At 43.2% G+C, this 21,408-nt stretch overlaps 1 protein-coding gene across 7 annotated transcripts in view; it reads right to left on the bottom strand.

The window, feature by feature from the left end:
* Positions 1-528: 528 nt before the first annotated feature.
* Positions 529-21,408, bottom strand: part of LOC121567306 (segment polarity protein dishevelled homolog DVL-3-like) — a 73,042-nt gene continuing 52,162 nt past the window's right edge. Inside the window, exons 3-15 of one of the 7 annotated variants that reach the window (XM_045218305.1) lie at positions 15,433-15,578; positions 14,387-14,541; positions 8,124-8,268; positions 6,568-6,658; positions 6,380-6,449; positions 5,688-5,827; positions 4,955-5,031; positions 4,740-4,807; positions 4,389-4,538; positions 3,661-3,792; positions 3,389-3,571; positions 3,052-3,252; positions 529-1,412 (exon numbers count right to left, since the gene is read on the bottom strand). In XM_045218305.1, coding sequence (XP_045074240.1) covers positions 1,018-1,412; positions 3,052-3,252; positions 3,389-3,571; positions 3,661-3,792; positions 4,389-4,538; positions 4,740-4,807; positions 4,955-5,031; positions 5,688-5,827; positions 6,380-6,449; positions 6,568-6,658; positions 8,124-8,268; positions 14,387-14,541; positions 15,433-15,578 — 1,953 coding nt within the window. In that variant the 3' untranslated portion in view covers positions 529-1,017. The remainder of the gene's footprint in view (positions 1,413-3,051; positions 3,253-3,388; positions 3,572-3,660; positions 3,793-4,388; positions 4,539-4,739; positions 4,808-4,954; positions 5,032-5,687; positions 5,828-6,379; positions 6,450-6,567; positions 6,659-8,123; positions 8,269-14,386; positions 14,542-15,432; positions 15,579-21,408) is intronic. The other 6 variants (XM_045218310.1, XM_045218324.1, XM_045218326.1 and 3 more) reach the window with 6 other exon arrangements.

The raw sequence follows: 21,408 nt of genomic DNA, 5'->3' as shown, positions 1-21,408 counted from the left end.
GTTCTCAAATTAATGTTGAAATATGTCTATCTCTCTTTAATTCATTTTCATCTATGCTCTCTACCTTTCTCCATGTCTACATATAGCTTTTGAGGAGAAACTCCTTATGGAAAGATACATTAAGGACTGAGAGTTTTATTTTCTATGTTTTCTTTCGGACGTTAATTTGAGTGAGTGCAGAGAACACTCACAAAGAGTAAAACCAACATCCTTAACACATTCATGGGACCTGGGCCATGTTCATTAGGCACCAAACAGAAGAAATAGACAAACAGGGGGGGACTACCTGAACCTATTTCTCCAATAAGAAAGTCTCATTTTCGTTTCCTGTTGCTAAACATTTTAAAACCGTTGCATGCCCTAATGAACACGACCCTGTCCACAGTATAGAATAAGGAATTATAATAGTAATTTTAATAGTCTCTCTCTCTCTCTCTCTCTCTCTCTCTCTCTCTCTCTCTCTCTCTCTCTCTCTCTCTCTCTCTCTCTCTCTCTCTCTCTCTCTCTCTCTCTCTCTCTCTCTCTCTCTCTCTCTCTCTCTCTCTCTCTCTCTCTCTCTCTCTCTCTCTCTCTCTCTCTCTCTCTCTAATGGACAGTGTTGATTTGATTTTTAAAGAGGGGTTGCAATGGAGGGTCCACGGAGATTTGATCACAGTTGAATGGGACAGACCATGTAGAGGAAAAGGGAGAAAATGACAAAAACAAAACATTCAATTCCAACAACATATTCACTGACTCTTATACACACACACTCAAACTGATGTCGAAAAGAACATATTAACAAAATTGTCTAATGGGGATCAAGGAGAGAGAGCTGCATCCACTCTGATTTTCTTCACTGAAGAAAGTACAGGCGCCACAGGACTGGGGACAGACAGACAGAAGGAGAGCAGTTACAACCACGTTCCTCTCAGCACCACCTGTCTTTCTCTTAGCCTCTACCTCCTTCCTCTCCGTACCAGGACGTCCTGAACACCTGCAGCGAGGATCCGCCCTCTGGATCACCTAACGCACACATCACATGACATCGACAAAGAACTCGCTGGGGTTGCCCATGGCCATGCGGAAGGATTGCCGCGAGGCGGTAAGTTCGGGGGGCACGGAGGCTAGGTCTCGGCCCGGGGGCGACCCAGGGGGGGCCGTGGTGGGGAGGGAAGGCGGGGGCTGGGACGGCAGGCCGGGGGGTCCGTAGACCAGGCTACCGCTGTGGGAATGGGTGCTGTGGACACTGTGGGCCAAGCTGATCAGGCTGTGCATGCTGTGCTCGCTAGGGGGCACCACCACTGAGCGCTCACTGGGGGCATTCTCCCTCCTCAGTTCTGATTCGCTGCCGCTCCCTGTCGACTTGGACTCGCCGCCACCGCCTGCCCCCCCAGCAGCCTCTTCCTTCTTACTGCCGCTGCTACGACTCTCTGCAAAGGAGAGAGCGAACGAGAGAAAGAGAGCGAGATTGAGAGTTACAGGTTTATAGTCTACACAGGGTATTAAGGTGTGTTCAGTATGTATACAGTATGTGTACAGGTGTATTTAATGTACAGTGCATTCGGAAAGTATTCAGACCCCTTGACTTTTTCTACATTTTGTTACGTTACAGCCTTATTCTAAAAAAATAATTTTTATTTTTTTATTTTTATCAATGTACCCCATAATGACAAAGCGAAAACCGGTTTTTAGAAATGTTATAAAATTTATTACAAATAAAAAACAGATACCTTATTTACATAAGTATTCAGACCCTTTGCTATGAGACTCGAAATTGAGATCAGGTACATCCTGTTTCCATTGATCATCCTTGAGATGTTTCTACAACTTGATTGGAGTCCACCTGTGGTAAATTCAATTGATTGGACATGATTTGGAAAGGCACACACCTGAGAGCTCCGAGACAGGATTGTGTCGAGGCACAGATCTGGGGAAGGGTACCAAAAAATGTCTGCAGCATTGAAGGTCCCCAAGAAAACAGTGGCCTCCATCATTCTTAAATGGAAGAAGTTTGGAACCACCAAGACTCTTCCTACAGCTGGCCGCCCGGCCAAACTGAGCAATCAGGGGAGAACGGCCTTGGTCAGGGAGGTGACCAAGAACCCGATGGTCACTCTGACAGAGCTCCAGAGTTCCTCTGTGGAGATGGGAGAACCTTCCAGAAGGACAACCATCTCTGCAGCACTCCACCAATCAGGCCTTTATGGTAGAGTGGCCAGACGGAAGCCACTCCTCAGTAAAAGGCACATGACCGCTTGGAGTTTGCCAAAAGGCAGGAAACCTGGCACCATCCCTACGGTGAAGCATGGTGGTGGCAGCATCATGCTGTGGGGATGTTTTTCAGCAGCAGGGACTGGGAGACTACTCAGGATCGAGGGAAACATGAACGGAGCAAAGTACATAGAGATCCTTGATGAAAAGCTGCTCCAAAGCGCTCAGGACCTCAGACTGGAGCGAAGGTTCACCTTCCAACAGGACAACGACCCTAAGCACACAGCCAAGACAACGCAGCAGTGGCTTCGGGACAAGTCTCTGAATGTCCTTGAGTGGCCCAGCCAGAGCCCAGACTTGAACCTGATCGAACATCTCTGGAGAGACCTGAAAATAGCTGTGCAGCGACGCTCCCCATCCAACCTGACAGAGCTTGAGAGGATCTGCAGAGAAGAATGGGAGAAACTCCCCAAATACAGGTGTGCCAGGCTTGTAGCGTCATACCCAAGAAGACTGGAGGCTGTAATCGCTGCCATAGGTGCTTCAACAAAGTACTGAGTAAAGAGTGAATACTTATGTAAATGTGATATTTCAGTTTTTGTTTTTTAATACATTTGCAAACATTTCTAAAAACCTGTTTTTGCTTTGGCATTATGGGGTATTGTGTGTAGATTGATGAGGAAAAACAATAATTTAATCAATTTTAGAATAAGGCTGTAAGGTAACAAAATGTGGAAAAAGTCAAGGGGTCTGAATACTTCCGACTGCACTGTACCTCAGTCCAGTCATTCGGTTTGCCTTTCAGTTCTGTGTGTGTCTCTCTGTCAGTTTGCATGTTTGTGTACCGGAGCATCTCACCTTCGCTGTGCTGGCTGCCTGCACTCCCCCCCCTTCCAGGTTGGCTTTGGGGGGGCTCATGCAGAGGGTGTGGGATGGGGTACTGGTAAGGGAAGGCCAGGGGCCAGGGGGCAGCCCCAGGGTGGGGCAGGGGAGCAAGAGTGTCCTGGTCGGACGCCCCACTCGACCCATCGTGGTCTCCCAGAGAGAGGTTAGCCATATCTGTGAGAGAGTGGAGGAGAGGAGAGAAAATGGGAGAGGAGGAGAGGGGGAAGGAGTTACTCTTAACTTACATAAAGAAATGTTGTTTCCGAAGAAATAGTAAAGGAGAGGTGAAAAGTCAGGCACAGAAAGATACCTATCTTGCACTCACTGCCACAGAGGTCTCCGAAGATGTAGTAGCACTGCTCGGAGAAGGTGATCTTGTTGACGGTGTGCCGGATATAGCCGGCCTTCAGCAGGTTGCTGGCGTACTTCCTGGCCTCACGGCGGTCAGTGAAGCCCTCCACGTAATGATAGAGCCAGTCCACCACGTCCGAGCCTGGGACGGAGACAGACAGACAGAGAGGGTGAGAGAGAGACCGTAACAATAGAAAGCGAGACAGAAGAGAGTAAAGAGAGAAAGAATACCTATGAAGGCGGAGGGGATTGTGATCTTGAGCCACATCCTGTCTCGCACCTCCAGGCCAGACTCTGGATTGGCCATCGCTTTGGCGATTGTTGCCATTTCGCTGTGAATGGATAAATGAAAGTCATCGAACCCTGGGAGAGAAAGAAGGAAAGAGAGCTACAGTCAGATAGCTGCAGTAGTGAAGCAACCCTGCAGGCAGAACTGGGAAAAACTGGTTGAAATGGCATCATAACAACATTATTTGAACCAGTTTCTGGTTGTAATAATAATTTCAACCAGTTTTGACCACTGGGAAACACCAAGGGAGCCTTTCATTCATTCATCATCAGCAGCAGCAAGCGGGAAATGAGGTAAGCAGAAGTGGCAGTCGCGCAGCAACCCAGTAGGCAAAATGTATTGAAAAGATGTCAGGCTTTTCTGTGTCATCATGGTCAGTTTATTCTGACTAAAATAGGACACGTTTTTCTACACATATTTTTAGAGACCAGAAAAATACATCTTTGCCTGGTTGTAATCTTGATGTTGCCTTGACCAGAAAACAACCAAAATGATGTTTTTTTCCACCGGTTGTCTTGATGTCGTTGTGAAAATGACTTCATTACCTGGTGGTAATCTGGTTATCTGACATCACAACCAGATTTCGACCACAAACTTTTGTCATTAGGTTGTCCCATGCCAACTTTTGCCCGCTGGGGAGGGTGGAGAGGGAAAGGGAGGGGTGACTTACGCTCAGTCTCAGGGATGGAGCTTGTGATGGAGGAGCTGGTGGAGGTGATGGTGCTCATAGAAGGGCTCATACCGTACACTGGGTACGCCCCCGTCATTGCTGCAGTGTGGGACACCCAGGCAGCAGGGTCTATGGGACGGATCGGCTCACCTACACAGAGAAAGGGTTGTTTTGTCTCTGTGGAACATGGTAAAACACATTTACATCGATTTCTCCCCCATGAAAGCAAATTAAAGAATGTCAAATCTTAGAGGTGACATTTGATCCTCCCAAGAGGACAATATATCCATCTGAGTAAGTGTTTACCAAGTCATTAAGTCTAATTACATGATGCTGTGTGTGAGTACTCACTTCTCGGCAGTGTGAAGCATCCTCGAGGGTTAGGATCCCAGCACTTAGCCACAGTCAGAGTAATAGTGCTGTCAACAATTACACATAGCAGACACTCAGTTTACACACTGTTTATAACACACACACCAGCAGCAATGTGTGATCCTCAGCACATATCAGCGTGTAGGTTTCAGTGTGTGTGTGTGTGTGTGTGTGTGAGAGAGACTGCTATTTACCCTGGTTTATGCACAATCTCCCTCAGTATTCTTACTGCATCATCATTGCTCATGTTTTCAAAGTTGATGTCGTTCACCTGGAGAAGAGAGGGAATGAGAGACGGGGGGATGTAGAAAAGGGAGAGAAAGAAAGCAGGAAATCCTCCCAACCAATTAAAGACCCCAAAACCATCCCTTCTATTCTCACTTAAACACCAGTGGTGTAAAGTACTTAAAAATACTTAAGTCATTTTTGGGTATATCTGTACTTTACTATTTATATTTTTGAAACTTTTACTTCACTACATTCCTAAAGAAAATAATGTACCTTTTACTCCATACATTTTCCCTGACACCCAAAAGTACTCGTTAGATTTTGAATGCTTAGCAGGACAGGAAAATGGTCCAATTCACACACTTATCAAGAGAACATCCCTCGTCATCCCTACTGCCTCTTATCTGGCGGACTCACTTCATTTGTAAATTATGTCTGAGTGCTGGAGTGTGCCCAAGGCTATCCATCATTTAAAAAATAAGAAAGGAATTTGAAATTATTTATACTTTACTTTTGATACTTAATTATAATTTTAGTAATTACATTTACTTTTGATACTTAAGTATATTTAAAGCCAAATACTTCTAGACTTTTACTCAAGTAGTATTTTACTGGGTGAATTTCAATTTTACTTAAGTCATTTTCTATTAAGGTATCTTTACTTTTACACTGTTAAACACGAACACTCTTAACACACACCTGCAGCAGCATGTCTCCAGGCTCAATGCGTCCGTCGGCGGCCACCGCCCCTCCCTTCATGATAGAGCCGATGTAGATTCCTCCATCTCCTTTCTCATTACTCTGACCCACAATACTGATGCCCAGGAAGTTATACTTCTCTGCATGGAGGGAGGGAGGAGGAGGAGAGGAGGGAGAGTGTTGAACAAAAAAAGGATACCTTCCCTACAAATGTAAACCAATAGCCAGAGTGAAGGATAAATATGAATCCCTCTTTGAAAAGGGAGTCTTTGGCCTCGGGGCTCGTATTCACAAAGCGTCTCGGAGAAGGAGTTCTGATCTACTGGTTGAATCAACGTTGTTTCCACGTCATTTCAACCCCCAAAAACTATGCGATGACGTTGAATCAACATGGAAAACTAATTGGATTTGCAAAAAGTCATCAACGTAAGGGCATTTCATAATTTTTTTCACCCAACGTTTAACCTAAATCCAATGACATGGTGAAATGTTTTGTTGATTTCAGGTTGAATTCACGTTAGTTGACAACTCAACCAAATGTCAATCAGAATTAGACATTGAACTGACGTCTGTGCCCAGTGGGTAGTCTCTGAATCTTTAAGTCAATCCATAAGCCACCAATGATATATAAAATATCATATAGACGTAAACGTATATACATTACACAGATATAGATGAACTGTGCTACTCACCCATATTTAAAGTGACAGTGATGATGTTCAGTGACATGGTGGAATCTGTGACGCTACTGAAAGAGGACGACTGGACAGAAAGAGAGGGAGGAGTTAAAGACCGGCACAAGGACCACTGAACACTAAAACTGGCGTCTGTGTGGTCTGTGTGTGAGTGTTTCTTTCTGTTTGTGTTGTGTGCGTCTTACCCTCTCCATCTGTGGTGCTTTGGGTTTCCGCCGCCGCCGATGTCGTCTAACGAGCCTCGATGAAGTGCTCTGCTGCGTGGAGCCACTGAATCTGCAGGTGGTGACATCACAGCGGTGACAACTCACTCCGGTGTCATGACACACAATGCACACTCATCTGCCAGTGGTTAATTGGCCACATGTGACTCCATCCATTTGAGCCAATCTCAGACATGGCCATTGAGCTCAAAGAGAAAAGCAACAGTCTTTTGTGGGGGGTTTCTAGAGCATATGATTTGTGGGAGGTTTATTAAGAGTAGTGTATACATCAAGTGGATGTGCAAGGTGGTCAAGTCCTTTATGTAATGTTTTCATGTGAGAGGACACGTTTTTAGTGTCTTGGGTAAATGTACACTACATGACCAAAAGTATGTGGACACCTGCTTGTCGAACATCTCATTCCAAAATCATGGGCATTAATATGGAGTTGGTCCCCCCTTTGCTGCTATAACAGCCTCCATTCTTCTGGGAAGGCTTTCCACTAGATGTTGGAACATTGCTGCGGGGACTTGCTTCCATTCAGCCACAAGAGCATTAGTGAGGTCGGGCACTAATGTTGGGCGATTAGGCCTAGCTCGCAGTCGGCGTTCCAATTCATCCCAAAGGTGTTCGATGGGGTTGAGGTCAGGGCTCTGTGCAGGCCAGTCAAGTTCTTCCACACCGATCTCGACAAACCATTTATGTATGGACCTCGCTTTGTGCACAGGGGCATTGTCATGCTGAAACAGGAAAGGGCCTTCCCCAAACTGTTGCCACAAAGTTGGAAGCACAGAATCGTCTAGAATGTCATTGTATGCTGTAGCATTTAGATTTCCCTTCACTGGAACTAAGGGGCTTAGCCCGAACCATGAAAAACAGCCCCAGAACATTATTCCTCCTCCACCAAACTTTACTTTCGGGCAGGTAGTGTTCTCCTGGTATCCGTCAAACCCAGATTCGTCCGTCGGACTGCCAGATGGTGAAGCATGATTCATCACTATGACGGTGCCATGTTGAAAGTCACTGAGCTCTTCAGTAAGGCCATTCTACTGCCAATATTTGTCTATGGAGATTGCATGGCTGTGTGCTCGATTTTATACACCTGTCAGCAACGGGTGTGGCTGAAATAGCCGAATCCACTAATTTGAAGGGGTTTCCACATACTTTTGTATATATAGTGTATGTGAGTGGTTAGTGTGAGTGTAAATTAATGAGTAGTCAATTCAGTCCCTACCTCTTCCCCTTGGCCCTAACCCGTCAGGGCCTATTGCAACCAACATTGGCAGCAATGAACAACCTTGAGGTGATCTCTTCATGTTTAAGGGATGTTCCAATCAAAATACAACCTAACATGATTTTCCATTTATCGTGGCTGTAGTTGATTTCCCATGTTTTGGGATATTTAGTCCCCTTACTGAGATAATCTAAAGCCATATTTTGTTGATTCCTCAGTGTGTGTGTGTGTGTGTGTGTGTGTGTGTGTGTGTGTGTGTGTGTGTGTGTGTGTGTGTGTGTGTGTGTGTGTGTGTGGTGCTCACCGACTAGTAGCGTCGTCGTCTTCAGAGTCGAAGAAGCTTGTCGTCTCCAGCTCAGAACTCATCAGCGTGGACGAGCTCTCGTACCCCGCCATCTCGGGTTTCTGCGGCTCCCGCTCTGGAAGCATGTGACCATTCAACCTGCCACCTGAGAAGGGCGCCAGGCAAGCAGAAGAGAGGAGAGGTCAACCGGGTTCAGTAGGAACCAATTGGAAGAAAAGAGACAAATAGGAAGGGAGTCCCTGAACGCATATTTTCATTTTCAAAATGTTTTGCTATGATATGCCCTAATAAGAGTATGAATATTAATCAATGAATATACTGTAATCAATGATGTCATACAGTACATAATTACCTTTTCACACTATGTGCCAACCCAACCAAACTGTGCTGGTTCCGATATTTTATTTTCACACTGTGCTTTTCAGCACGGTTCAACTATGGTGGTTGCATAACCAGGCCACCTCAGTATAGCTTGGCTTGGCCCAACTAGGTTCAGAATATACAGTGCATTCGGAAAGTATTCAGACCTATTGACTTTTTCCACATTTTGTTACGTCACAGCCTTATTCTAAAATGGATTAAATAAATACAATTCCTCATCAATCTACACACAATACCCCATAATGACAAAGCGAAAACAGTTTTTTTTCCAAATGTATTAAAAATTAAAACAGAAATTCTTTATTTACATAATTATTCAGACGCTTTGCTCTGAGACTCGAAGTTGAGCTCAGGTACATCCTGTTTCCATTGATCATCCTTGAGATGTTTCAACAACTTGATTGTTGAGCAAAAACCAAGCCATGAGGTCGAAGGAATTGTCCATAGAGCTCCGAGACAGGATTGTGTCGAGCCACAGATCTGGGGAAGGGTACCAAAAAATGTCTGCAGCATTGAAGGTCCCCAAGAACACAGTGGCCTCCATCATTCTTAAAATGGAAGATGTTTGGAACCACCAAGACTCTTCCTACAGCTGGCCGCCCGGCCAAACTGAGCAATCGGGGGAGAAGGGCCTTGGTCAGGGAGGTGACCAAGAACCTGATGGTAACTCTGACACAACTCCAGAGTTCCTCTGTGGAGATGGGAGAACCTTCCAGAAGGACAACCATCTCTGCAGCACTCCACCAATCAGGCCTTTATGGTAGAGTGGCCAGACGGAAGCCACTCCTCAGTGAAAGGCACATGACAGCCCGCTTGGAGTTTGCCAAAAGGCACCTAAAGGACTCTCAGGTGTGATGAAACCAATATTGAACTCTTTGGCCTGAATGCCAAGCGTCACGTCTGGAGGAAACCCGGCACCATCCCTACAGTGAAGCATGGTGATGGCAGCATCATGCTGTGGGGATGATTTTCAGCGGCAGGGACTGGGAGACTAATCATGATCAAGGGAAAGATGAACGCAGCAAAGTACAGAGAGATCCTTGATGAAAACCTGCTCCAGAGCGCTCAGGACCTCAGACTGGGGCGAAGGTTCACCTTCCAACAGGACAACAACTCTAAGCACACAGCCAAGACAACGCAGGAGTGGCTTCGGGACAAGTCTCTGAATGTCCTTGAGTGGCCCAGCCAGAGCCCGGGTTTGAACCCGATCGTACATCTCTGGAGAGACCTGAAAATAGCTGTGCAGCGACGCTCCTCATCCAACCTGAGAGCTTGAGAGGATCTGCAGAGAAGAATGGGAGAAACTCCCTAAATACAGGTGTGCCAAGCTTGTAGCGTCATACCCAAGAAGACTCGAGGCTGTAATCGCTGCCAAAGGTGCTTCAACAAAGTACTGAGTAAAGGGTCTGCATACTTATGTAAATGTGATATTTCAGTGTTTTATTTTTAATACATTCGCAAACATTTATAAAAACCAGTTTTTGCTTTGTCATTATGGGGTATTGTGTGTAGATTGATGAGGAAAAAAAACTATTGAATCCATTTTAGAATAAGCCTGTAACGTAACAAAAGGTGGAAAAAGTCAAGAGGTCTGAATACTTTCCGAATGCACTGTATATTTTTTGATTCCTAACATCCTCTCTCTTCGCCTCCTTCTCAGTGTCAGAGAGAAGTGTACAGGAGGAGAAGACCCCGCCCCCCTCTGACATTTTGATAAGGAGGCGAGGAGAGAGGAGGTTCACCCATCGACTCTTTGTGGTCGGGTGCCCTAAAAATAGTGGACTGGACCACGACATCAAATGAACAGGATTGAGGGTATGAAATGTTCTCATACTAAGGCTATTTATATATTATTAACTTCATAATACAACACACATTAAGGTATGAATCAATTTAATTCGTAATGACATCTCTATGGGCCCACCTTGGGGGTTCAAAGGTAATACATGTATGCATTTTGGGGTACATTGAGACATGGTACCCTACATGTTAATGACACCAAATTTCACACAGAACAAGGCACCCACTGGGCAAGTTTTTTAGCCATATAGAGTCACCATAGATTTTGCCTATAATGAGTCCCAGCAGCCTATTTTCAATGGGGAGGAACTGTATTGATTTTGCATGACCATAACAAAGTAATTGGTGTAATAAGACCAGAAATGGCTTAACATGTATGTTACAACGAGGGTAACACAAAATGACGGCCCAGGTATGTCAGTTATATGTATTTAGCAAAATATTACCAGAATAGTGGTAAAAATATGCAAAAACAAGAGGTCTGAATTGCTGCATGTTGTAGCCGTTTCAAATATAATACATTAAAACACTTAGAAAATGTTTTAGAAGCATTCACTGATGTCTATTTATTAAAATGATACATGTTTCTATAAATTGTGTTAACATCAAGAAATGTGATGTGAAACCTGCCCCGTATATTGCACTCTATATGAAATCCGATAGGAATGCATAACATCCAGGTGCAGGTAACCCATTTTCGCAAAATGCCTTCATAATGAGTGTACCAAACTTCACATAAAGCTAGGAAATGTCTAAACAATGATGGTTTTCCAATATGGCCATCAACAGGGGCCATTGGTTTTAATTGGATTGGTCTGACATTGCCACAACTCTCAATAATAGGTGGAATATGCCTAATGATAATACAACAAATATTATAGTTATGCAGAAAACGCAACCAATTTTGCCAGGTTTGCAAAATACTGTATATAATCTTTGTAAAATATTAGCAACATTGTTCCTAAAAATATGCCAAAAACACTAGTCATATAACTGTTTATGGTCAGTATTTGGATCCCTTATTTCTATATTTTATTTCAAACAATTACAAATGTATCTATAATATTCCTAAAGGGATCTTTCACTGCTTTGTAGTGATTATAATGATATACAATATTATGCCATATTGTTAAATATAAATGTCTTGAATCCTGTCATATACACTGCATTACAAAATAACATTCTAACAAACCGCCTTATGATGAGGGCATCAACTTACATTGCTGGTAAAGTATTAAAGCCTTCGGTTTACAGCCTTTATAGATGGTGTCTAGTTACACTATTTATGAAAGAAATTGTATATTTAAGCAATAAGGCCCGAGGTGATGTGATATATGGCCAATATACCATGGCTAAGGGCTGTTCTTATACACAACGCAACGCAGAGTGCCTGGATACAGCCCTTAGCCGTGGTATATTGGCCATATACCACAAACCTCTGAGATGCCTTATTGCTATTATAAATTGATTACCATCGTAATTAGAGCAGTAAAAATAAATATTTTGTCATACCCGTGGTATACGGTCTGATATCCCACGGCTGTCAGACAATCAGCATTCAGGGCTCGAACCAACCAGTTTATAAATAGTGCAGGGGTAGGCAACCCTGGTCCTGGAGTGCCGCTGGCACTTCATGTTTTTGATATAACCGACCTGGAAGACCAGTTGTGTTGAATTTAGGCAATCACTGAACTGATCAATTACAAAGATTATGGATATACTGACAAGATACATGTCTCTCCTTACCCATTTTTGTCCCCCTCAGTTTTATCATTGGAATGTGAAACAAAACGAGGCAACGGTGTGCTTTAGGACCATGCGGACGCCTCGGAGCGGTCGGGTAGGCTGTTTGAAGTGTTTATCCGACTGGATTAAAAATAAGATCCCCCCCAAAGTTGCACCCCTGCATCTCATTATTGTAATCCTTTTTTAAATATTCGATGAGGGTTGCTGACATCAACCATCTGTATTCAATGGAGAGAGATGCTATGCTACTAACCTCATGCCATGAATATGCCTAGCCATCTGGAGACAACTCCGATATAACGTATTTTTTTCTCAAAGTTGCCGGGATGTCACATGTCCTACTTATATCAGTACACTAGTAACAACTTAAGTGTTACAAAACTTATATTAGATCAAATAAACCTCACATAGCAAATAAGACATTCATTTTGACCTCCACACAAAAACTCCTTGAAAAAAACGACACCTGCTGGAGGGAGACAGATTTTCTGCCGAGTTGGGTCTCTCTCTTCCTCTACCTCTTTGTCAATTAGCTCAGTTGGTCAGGTGTGGTGCCTAGTTGGAACAAAATCCTGCAGTACCTCCAGCACTCCAGGAACAGAGTTGCCTACCCTTGGTATAGGGCCTACTGAAATAAGTATTGGTTAGTGGCTGCTGAGGATTGTCGAGGGCATCAGCAATAGTTCAATTGCTAAAAGGCTGGATTTTTTCTCATCACCAATTGCATAGTTTCAATCAAATTTGTAAACCAGCCACTGAACTAATGGCTACAAAATGATTAGGTGACATAAAATATAAATTAAAAAAACTTGTACATTTAAAGTTAAGAGAGTCAGAGCTTATAATCACCAATGTTCCTTTTTAGAGATCATTGTGTTTACCTAAATCTTTGTGTTAAGTTGCTGGGACAAAAACAAAATGACAGAGCAGACCTTTCATCTTAGCATTTTCAGTACTGCTATACAACAGCCTTTGGATCTCATGGACTTGTATTATTTCCCAGTATTTTTGTGAACAATTATTTATTTGTTTTTCTTGCATGTCCTAGACAATTACAGTTCAATAAGGGGAAAAACACAAAACAAATGAAAAAGGACAAAACAAAACAGATTCAGTATTTCCAAATTCAAATCGGCCTATTCAAATGTCATTCTCAACGGCTACCAACCCAGAGCCACCTAGAAAAAGCAGGGCAATGCTATCTCCCATCCGCAAGACCAAACATTGTTGTTAAATTAGCTCTTGCAACTGGGAGATAGCATGTGACCAATTGACCAGAGTTTCGGGCTTGGCCCCACGCAGTCTGGCAATGGATCTTTCCAGCTGCGCAATGTCCAAGTACATAAGCAACCAAAATCTGCAAAGGGCAATACCCAGTTTAAACCAACTCCTTAGAATAGTTATTTTGCCTGCTGTTATTTCAGCCATAACAATCAGTCTCTCTTGATAAGATAACAAAATGCTAGGGCTGCAACCCAGCAGGAGGAGGGATGGGCAAACATGTACACTCCTGCCAAGATTAACATTTAAAATATGAACAACATGAACCCAAAAGGACTTCACCGGTACACAGCTCCAAAACATATGCATATATAATTGCCCGCCCGAACCATCGCTCTGCGGTAAAATTTGAAATTAATAAGTTGACGGGCGAGGCTCTTAGAAGAGGCAAAAATACTGCTGCATATTGTAGTCAAATCCCATTCAAACCCTGCTCTTTGTAGGTAATTCTCCCTGACCTCCATAACAGGTCGATTTTTTACATTACGAGTCACTAACCTATCATATAGTGAGGACACCATTCCGGTTTGGTGTCCTATGGTACCCCGTAGGTTTTTGAATTATACTTGGGTGGGACTTGACCTCCTCTATTATCTCCCAGTATGACCAATTTCCCTGAAACAAATATGTAGTTCTGCTGTTTGTAACATTGTTGTTTCACTGATGAGTCAGTCTAGTTAAATCATTAGATGTGATACCAGAAATTGACCAAATCTTATGGATTTTAAGATGGGATTCACCCAATAGAATGTTCTATTGTTGTTTGATACAGTCATTTTCAATGAGCATGTGAACATTCCAACTTCTTTTTTCAGCCAGAGAACATTCTATTGCATCGACTCCCATACAACAAGATATATAAAGTGTAATATAATATGTGTTAAAAACATAGAAAGTGGTTATTGTATATCAATTTGATCAGGGGCTTGTGGGGAACAATTTAATACCATCAAACCTTTCCCACCCCAAAGTGGACACATTTTTCTGCTTGGCCCATGGACTATAAGCGGGATAGACTGTGGCATGAAGGCAGATGGACAGACACCAAGTCTTACCATGGTCATGACTGTCTTTCTCTTTCCTCCGCTCCCTCTCTCTCTCCCTGCCCCGGTCTCTCTCCCGCTCCCTCTCTCTCTCTCTCTCTAGCGACACGACCAACTCCGTCTCTGTCTCGTTGTCCAGGTTATCCTGACTGCCAGCAGCGTTCGCACTGATGGACAGGTGAAAAGAAAAGTCAAAAGAGGAGGAAGAGAAGGAAGAGATGAAAGAGAAAGAAAACAAATTATGAATTGAAAGAGAAGGGATGATATTTATTTTCCCTTCTCCTACACACAACTGTCTGACAGACACACCAGCAAGTTCCAGACAAGTCTTTGTTGTGGACCCCTGCTGTTTAAGTGCTGCTATCAGAATGTCAGTATGTTTTAATGTCAGCCTCACCATGCCAGGAGCTAGCTACAAAGAGAAGGTGAGCGCCTGTGTGTGTGTGTGTGTGTGTGTGTGTGTGTCTGTGTGTGTGTCTGTGTGTGTGTGTCTGTCTGTCTGTCTGTATCTGCTGCATGTGTGTGAACACCATGTGTGTGTATTATCCATGAGGATGAGCATATGTGGGTGAGCATGTGAGCGCTGCAGTGGGTCAAATTGCAGTAACCAGTGCTGACCAGCAGAGGGAAAGGGGTGTTCTCGCTGTGTGTGTTGTGTGTGTTTGATTTCTTCGCTACACAAACATTATCGTCCTACTCGTCTAGAGTGGCCATCACTGCACTTCCGTGAGGTATACACCTCACCATTGCTAAGCCAAGGCCACTTCCACACCACACTGGAGATAACATTTAAAATGATCAATAGAAGCACTGAGAAACATTGATCCACATTGACTGGCATGTCTGAATAGATGGCTGGGAAGGTTGATTAGGTTTAAAGTCCATGGAGCCTGGTCACTAGCTATTAGTGTGTGTGTTTGTGTGTGTGTAGGGGTGTGTGTTTGTGTAGGGGTGTGTAGGTGTGTGTAGGTGTGTGTGTGTGTGTGGGGGGGGCTTGGGTAAGGGGTTAGTGGTTAGGGTTAGGGTCAGATGGATCAACTAGAGTCACACACACACACCACTTTGCAGATACTGACTGGAAAGAGGGGGGTCTTGAGTCTCCGATGCCGCCGGTCCTCTCCAAAGGGGGTGGCAGCTCTACCTGGCTGTCTGCACACATAGAGCCCCCATCGGAACCCCCGTGACAACCATCTGCTGACACCAACTGGGGAGAGAGAGGGAGGATGAGAGAGATAGTATTATCATTGCTTGTGCTTACTTTGACACTGTAAGTGCCATGTCCAAAAAGTATATTGAATTGAGAGAGAGAAAGTGAGTGAATGAGTGAGTGAGTGAGTGAGTGCACTAACAATGGAGAGAGAGGTGAAGGGGGGTTAGACAAACCTCAAATAACACCCTATTCCCTATTATATTGCACTACTTTTGCCCAGAGTCCTATGTTTGTCATTATACTACTAACTTGATTCTCTGTCTAGGGCTCTATTCAAAAGTAGTGCACTATATGAGGAAACGGGCATCATTTGAGACTGAGACACATTGAGACACATACAGACAGTCAGTAACAAAGTCAGTCATGATTTCGGGCATTAGTTTGTATGCGTGACAGTCTGTCGGAATTGTTAATGTGCTCATTGACTACGTGGACACAAGACAGACACACATACAGTTCATCATTGACAAACACACGCACTCCCTTGCTTATTTGGAATCAGTTAGGCCCAGGATATTTCAGGAGTGTTGTGGAGCATCCTGTGATTCCAGTTAGCTAATCTAATCAGCTGGGGAAGTAAGGAGAACTGTTTGGTCTGGTCTGGTCTGCCTCCTAAGCATCCACCAACATGGTGCAGGAATAAACATATATATTTTATTGATGGATATGCAACAAAAGCAGTCTTTTGTTTGTTTTTTACATCAACAAAGACAGAAATAATGAGAACAATCAGAAACTATGTATATAGTGTAATAGAAAAAAGTACAATAATAACAACAACAAAAATGTTTTAAAGTAAGAACAAAATATATAGAAACAGTTTCCACATACAGCGCCTTCAGAAAGTATTCACACCCTTTGACTTTTTCCAGATTTTGTTGTGTTACAACCTGAATTTAAAATTAATTAAATTGAGATTTTTTTAGCCATTGGCCTACACACAATACCCCATGTCAAAGTGGAATTATGTTTTTCAAAATTTGGGGAAAAACTGAGGATGGATCAACAACATTGTAGTTACTCCACAATACTATCCTAATTGACATAGTGAAAAGAAGGAAGCCTGTACATAAGAAAAATATTCCAAAACATGCATCCTGTTTGCAACAAGGCACTAAAGTAATACTGTAAAAAATTTCACAAAGAAATTACATTTTTGTCCTAAATATAAAGTGTTTGGGGCAAATCCAATGCAACACATTACTGAGTACCACTCTCCATATTTTCAAGCATAGTGGTGGCTGCATCATGTTATGGGTATACTTGTAATCGTTAAGGACTGGGGAGTTTTTCAGGATAAAAAAGAAACCGAATGGAGCTAAATCCTAGAGGAAAACCTGGTTCAGTCGGCTTTCCACCAGACACTGGGAGATGAATTCACCTTTCAGCAGGACAATAACCTAAAACACAAGGTCAAATCTACACTGGAGTTGCTTACCAAGAAGGCAGTGAATGTTCCGGAGTGGCCAAGTTACAGCTTTGACTTAAATCTGCTTAAAAATCTATGGCATGACATGAAAATAGTTATCTAGCAATGATCAACAACCAATTTGACAGAGCTTGAAGAATTTTGAAAATAATAATGGTCAAATATTGTACAATCCAGGTGTGCAAAGCTCTTACAGACGTACAAATTCATGACAATCACTGTATTAGGTTGCACATCAAAATATCTTGAATCATGCATTCCTGCTTGGACGTGTTTGATGAAACAACTTATTTCTTGAATACCTCAGTAGTCTATTTATTACACTTCTTAATAAAGCACTAATAATTACTTTCTAAGACGATTCCAAATCATGATTTGGGTCCGACCATATAATGGGCTGATGCTACCATCTGTGAAAGTGAGTGGCACCAGTGACACCAGGGGAAAATGTTAGTCTGGAGCCCTGTACTAGCAATTAACACTTAGCGTCAACAGGGTCTCAGGGCAATTCGTATTATTCTGTACGTAAATCTGTGGTATTGTATAAGATCCATTTGCGGCCAAGTGTCAGCCTCCTGGCAGAGGCAACCAGGTTTTTGCCAAAAATGTCCTGGTACTTGGTCAAGTTCATGATGCCGTTGACCAGTGGTCACCAACCTTTTCTGAGTCAAGATCACTTTCTAAGTCAAAATGCAAGCAGCGCTCTAACGCTCGGATTTTCTTTTTTACATGACCTAAAAAACAGAAGCCTATGCAACACTAACCAATTAAAAACAGTTCTGTAGTAATGAGGTTTGTGCACTTGGCTATAGGCCCAAGGCCTTTTAAAATATATATACACTATCGGTCAAAAGTTGTAGAACACCTACTCATTCAAGGGTTTTTCTTTATTTTTACTATTTTCTACATAGTAGAATAGTAGTGAAGACATCAAAACTATGAAATAACACATATGAAATCATGCAGTAACCAAAAAAGTGTTAAACAAATCAACATATTTTATATTTGAGATTCTTCAAATAGCCACCCTTTGCCTTGATGACAGCTTTGCACACTCTTGGCATTCTCTCAACCAGCTTCATGAGGTAGTCACCTGGAATGCATTTCAATTAACAGGTGTGCCTTCTTAAAAGTTAATTTGTGGCATTTCTTTCCTTCTTAATGTGTTTGAGCCAATCAGTTGTGTTGTGACAAGGTAGGGGTGGTATACAGAAGATAGCCCTATTTGGTAAAAGACCAAGTCCATATTATGGCAAGAACAGCTCAAATAAGCAAAGAGAAACGATAGTCCATCATTACTTTAAGACATGAAGGTCAGTCACTCCAGAAAATATCAAGAACTTTGAACGTTTCTTCAAGTGCAGTCGCAAAAACCATCAAGCGCTATGATGAAACTGGCTCTCATGAGGACCGCCACAGGAAAGGAAGACCCAGAGTTACCTCTGCTGCAGAGGATAAGTTCATTAGTTACCAGCCTCAGAAATTGCAGCCCAAATAAATGCTTCACAGAGTTCAAGTAATAGACACATCTCAACATCAACTGTTCAGGAAAAGCAGCGAACAAGTGCTCAGCATAAGTGGGAATTCAAAACTGTTGGAAAAGCATTCTAACTGAAGCTGGTTGAGAGAATGCCAGGTCATCTGATGGTCGAATTACTACAAAGAAACCACTACTAAAGGACACCAATAAGAAGAAGAGACTTGCTTGGGCCAAGAAACACGAGCAATGGACATTAGACCGGTGGAAATCTGTCCTTTGGTCTGATGAGTCCAAATGTGAGATTTGTGGTTCCAACCGTCGTGTCTTTGTGAGAGACGCCGAGTAGGTGAACGGATGATCTCTGCATGTGTGGTTCCCACCGTGAAGCATGGAGGAGGAGGTGTGATGGTGCTTTGCTAGTGACACTGTCTGTGATTTATTTTGAATTCAAGGCACACTTAACCAGCATGGCTACCATAGCATTCTGCAGATATACGCCATCCCATCTGGTTTGCGCTTAGTGGGACTATCATTTGTTTTTCAACAGGACAATGACCCAACACACCTCCAGGCTGTGTAAGGGCTATTTGACCAAGAAGGAGAGTGATGGAGTGCTGCATCAGATGACCTGGCCTCCACAATCACCCAACCTCAACCCAATTGAGATGGTTTGGGATGAGTTGGACTGCAGAGTGATGGAAAAGCAGTCAACAAGTGCCCAGCATAAGTGGGAACTTATTCAAGACTGTTGGAAAAGCATTCCTCATGAAGCTGGTTGAGAGAATGCCAAGAGAGTGCTAAGCTGTCATCAAGGCAAAGGGTGGCTATTTGAAGAATATAAAATATATTTTGATTTGTTTAACACTTTTTTGGTTAATACATGATTCCATATGTGTTATTTCGTAGTTTTGATGTCTTCACTACTATTCCACAATGTAGAAAATAGTAAAAATAAAGAAAAACCCTTGAATGAGTAGGTGTGTCCAAACTTTTGACTGGTACTGTATATACTTCAACATTTGAAGTAGTCTATATGATCACACTGGTAATAGATCAGTTGTTGTATTACTTGTGAGGCACAGCTGAGTCAGCATACATTTAAATAATTTGTATTTGTATTTTACTGCACTGATGGTGCCAAATTCATGTTGTTACTCCTATGAACAGAGAAAGTGAAATTCCTTGATATTAAAAAAGACCCAAGCCCATCTATACACTTTCCTACTCATTACTGCTGCAGTGCTGGAAGTAGAAATAACACACATTTCATGGATTATAAAAGTGTTGACAGTGCTGAGTAAGAACTTAAACATGAACTTACTCATAAAAACAGATGCTCTTTCCTATTTTCGTTGACAGTCTCTAGTCATGGCTTTAAACGTTTTGAAATCTCACAGTATCAACTTTGCTGTAGTTTTTTTTTTGCCTGCTGCGTTACAGCCGACACGGTCATCTGAGCCTCCGATTGGCCAGCGGTAGGCCTATAGTGCACTTGATTTGCTCTCCGGGCCCACCTGGAAAGCAGAGTTTCTACCTTCAGACACATTAAATGGTTCAAAATGGGAACACTTTCCCTACCTGGCACGCAGGGCAGCTGAATCAGGTGCACCTACCGCCAACAGCGCAAGACAATGTAAGAAAATAGGAACGCAAGGCTATTTCGCTGTTTTTTTTACAGAAATGTTTGTTGATCGACTGGTCGATCTCCAAGGCATTCCTAGTCGATCGCCTAACATTTCTGTAAAAAAACAACGATAAAGCCTTGCGTTTCTTTTTATTTCTTTTTTGTCTCGCGCTGTTGGCAGTAGATGCACCTGATTGGTCGGACCCAAATCATTATTTGGAATCAACCAGTTGGTGACCACTGCCGTTGACCTTATCAAGAGCCCCAGGACCAGTGGAAGCAAAATAGTAGCAGGTAATTGTTGCCAAAAACCTGGTTGCCTCTGCAAGGAGGCTGACACTTGGCCGCAAGTGGATCTTCCAGCAAGACAATAACCCCAAGCACACATCTAAATCCACAAAGAAATGGTTAATCAACATTTTGCAATGGCCATCTCAGTCTCTGGACTTCAACACCATTGAAAACCTGTGGTTGGAATTGAAGTCCATAATCGCAGATGAAGGATATCAAGGATCTGGAAATATTAAGGTCTAAAATCCCTCCCAATGTGTTCTCCAATCTAATTTTACATTTACATTTACGTCATTTAGCAGACGCTCTTATCCAGAGCGACTTACAAATTGGTGCATTCACCTTATAGCCAGTGGGATAACCACTTAACAATATGTTTTGTTTTTTTGTTTTTTAGGGGGGTAGAAGGATTACTTTATCCTTTTTTCAAGTGTCTCCGGAAGGTGGTGAGTGACTCCGCCGTCCTGGCGTCGTGAGGGAGCTTGTTCCACCATTGGGGTGCCAGAGCAGCGAACAGTTTTGACTGGGCTGAGCGGGAACTGTGCTTCCGCAGAGGTAGGGGGGCCAGCAGGCCAACAGCGAGTTGCAGTAATCCAGACGGGAGATGACAAGTGCCTGGATTAGGACCTGTGCCGCTTCCTGTGTAAGGCAGGGTCGTACTCTCCGAATGTTGTAGAGCATGAACCTACAGGATCGGGTCACCGCCTTGATGTTAGCGGAGAACGACAGGGTGTTGTCCAGGGTCACGCCAAGGTTCTTTGCACTCTGGGAGGAGGACACAACGGAGTTGTCAACCGTGATGGCGAGATCATGGAACGGGCAGTCCTTCCCCGGGAGGAAGAGCAGCTCCGTCTTGCCGAGGTACAGCTTGAGGTGGTGATCCGTCATAAAACATTTTAGAGTTGGCTGCGCGCGCAGTGATGTGGCTGCTGTGGATTTCTTGTCCCACTCCCCCGACTTTGACATTAGAGTATTTAGTGTAGTGACAAGAAATTACAAT

This window comes from Coregonus clupeaformis, chromosome 6, assembly GCF_020615455.1.
Source record: "Coregonus clupeaformis isolate EN_2021a chromosome 6, ASM2061545v1, whole genome shotgun sequence".
In the NCBI taxonomy this organism is placed as follows: domain Eukaryota; kingdom Metazoa; phylum Chordata; class Actinopteri; order Salmoniformes; family Salmonidae; genus Coregonus; species Coregonus clupeaformis.
This window is presented reverse-complemented; position numbering and strand designations above follow the sequence as displayed.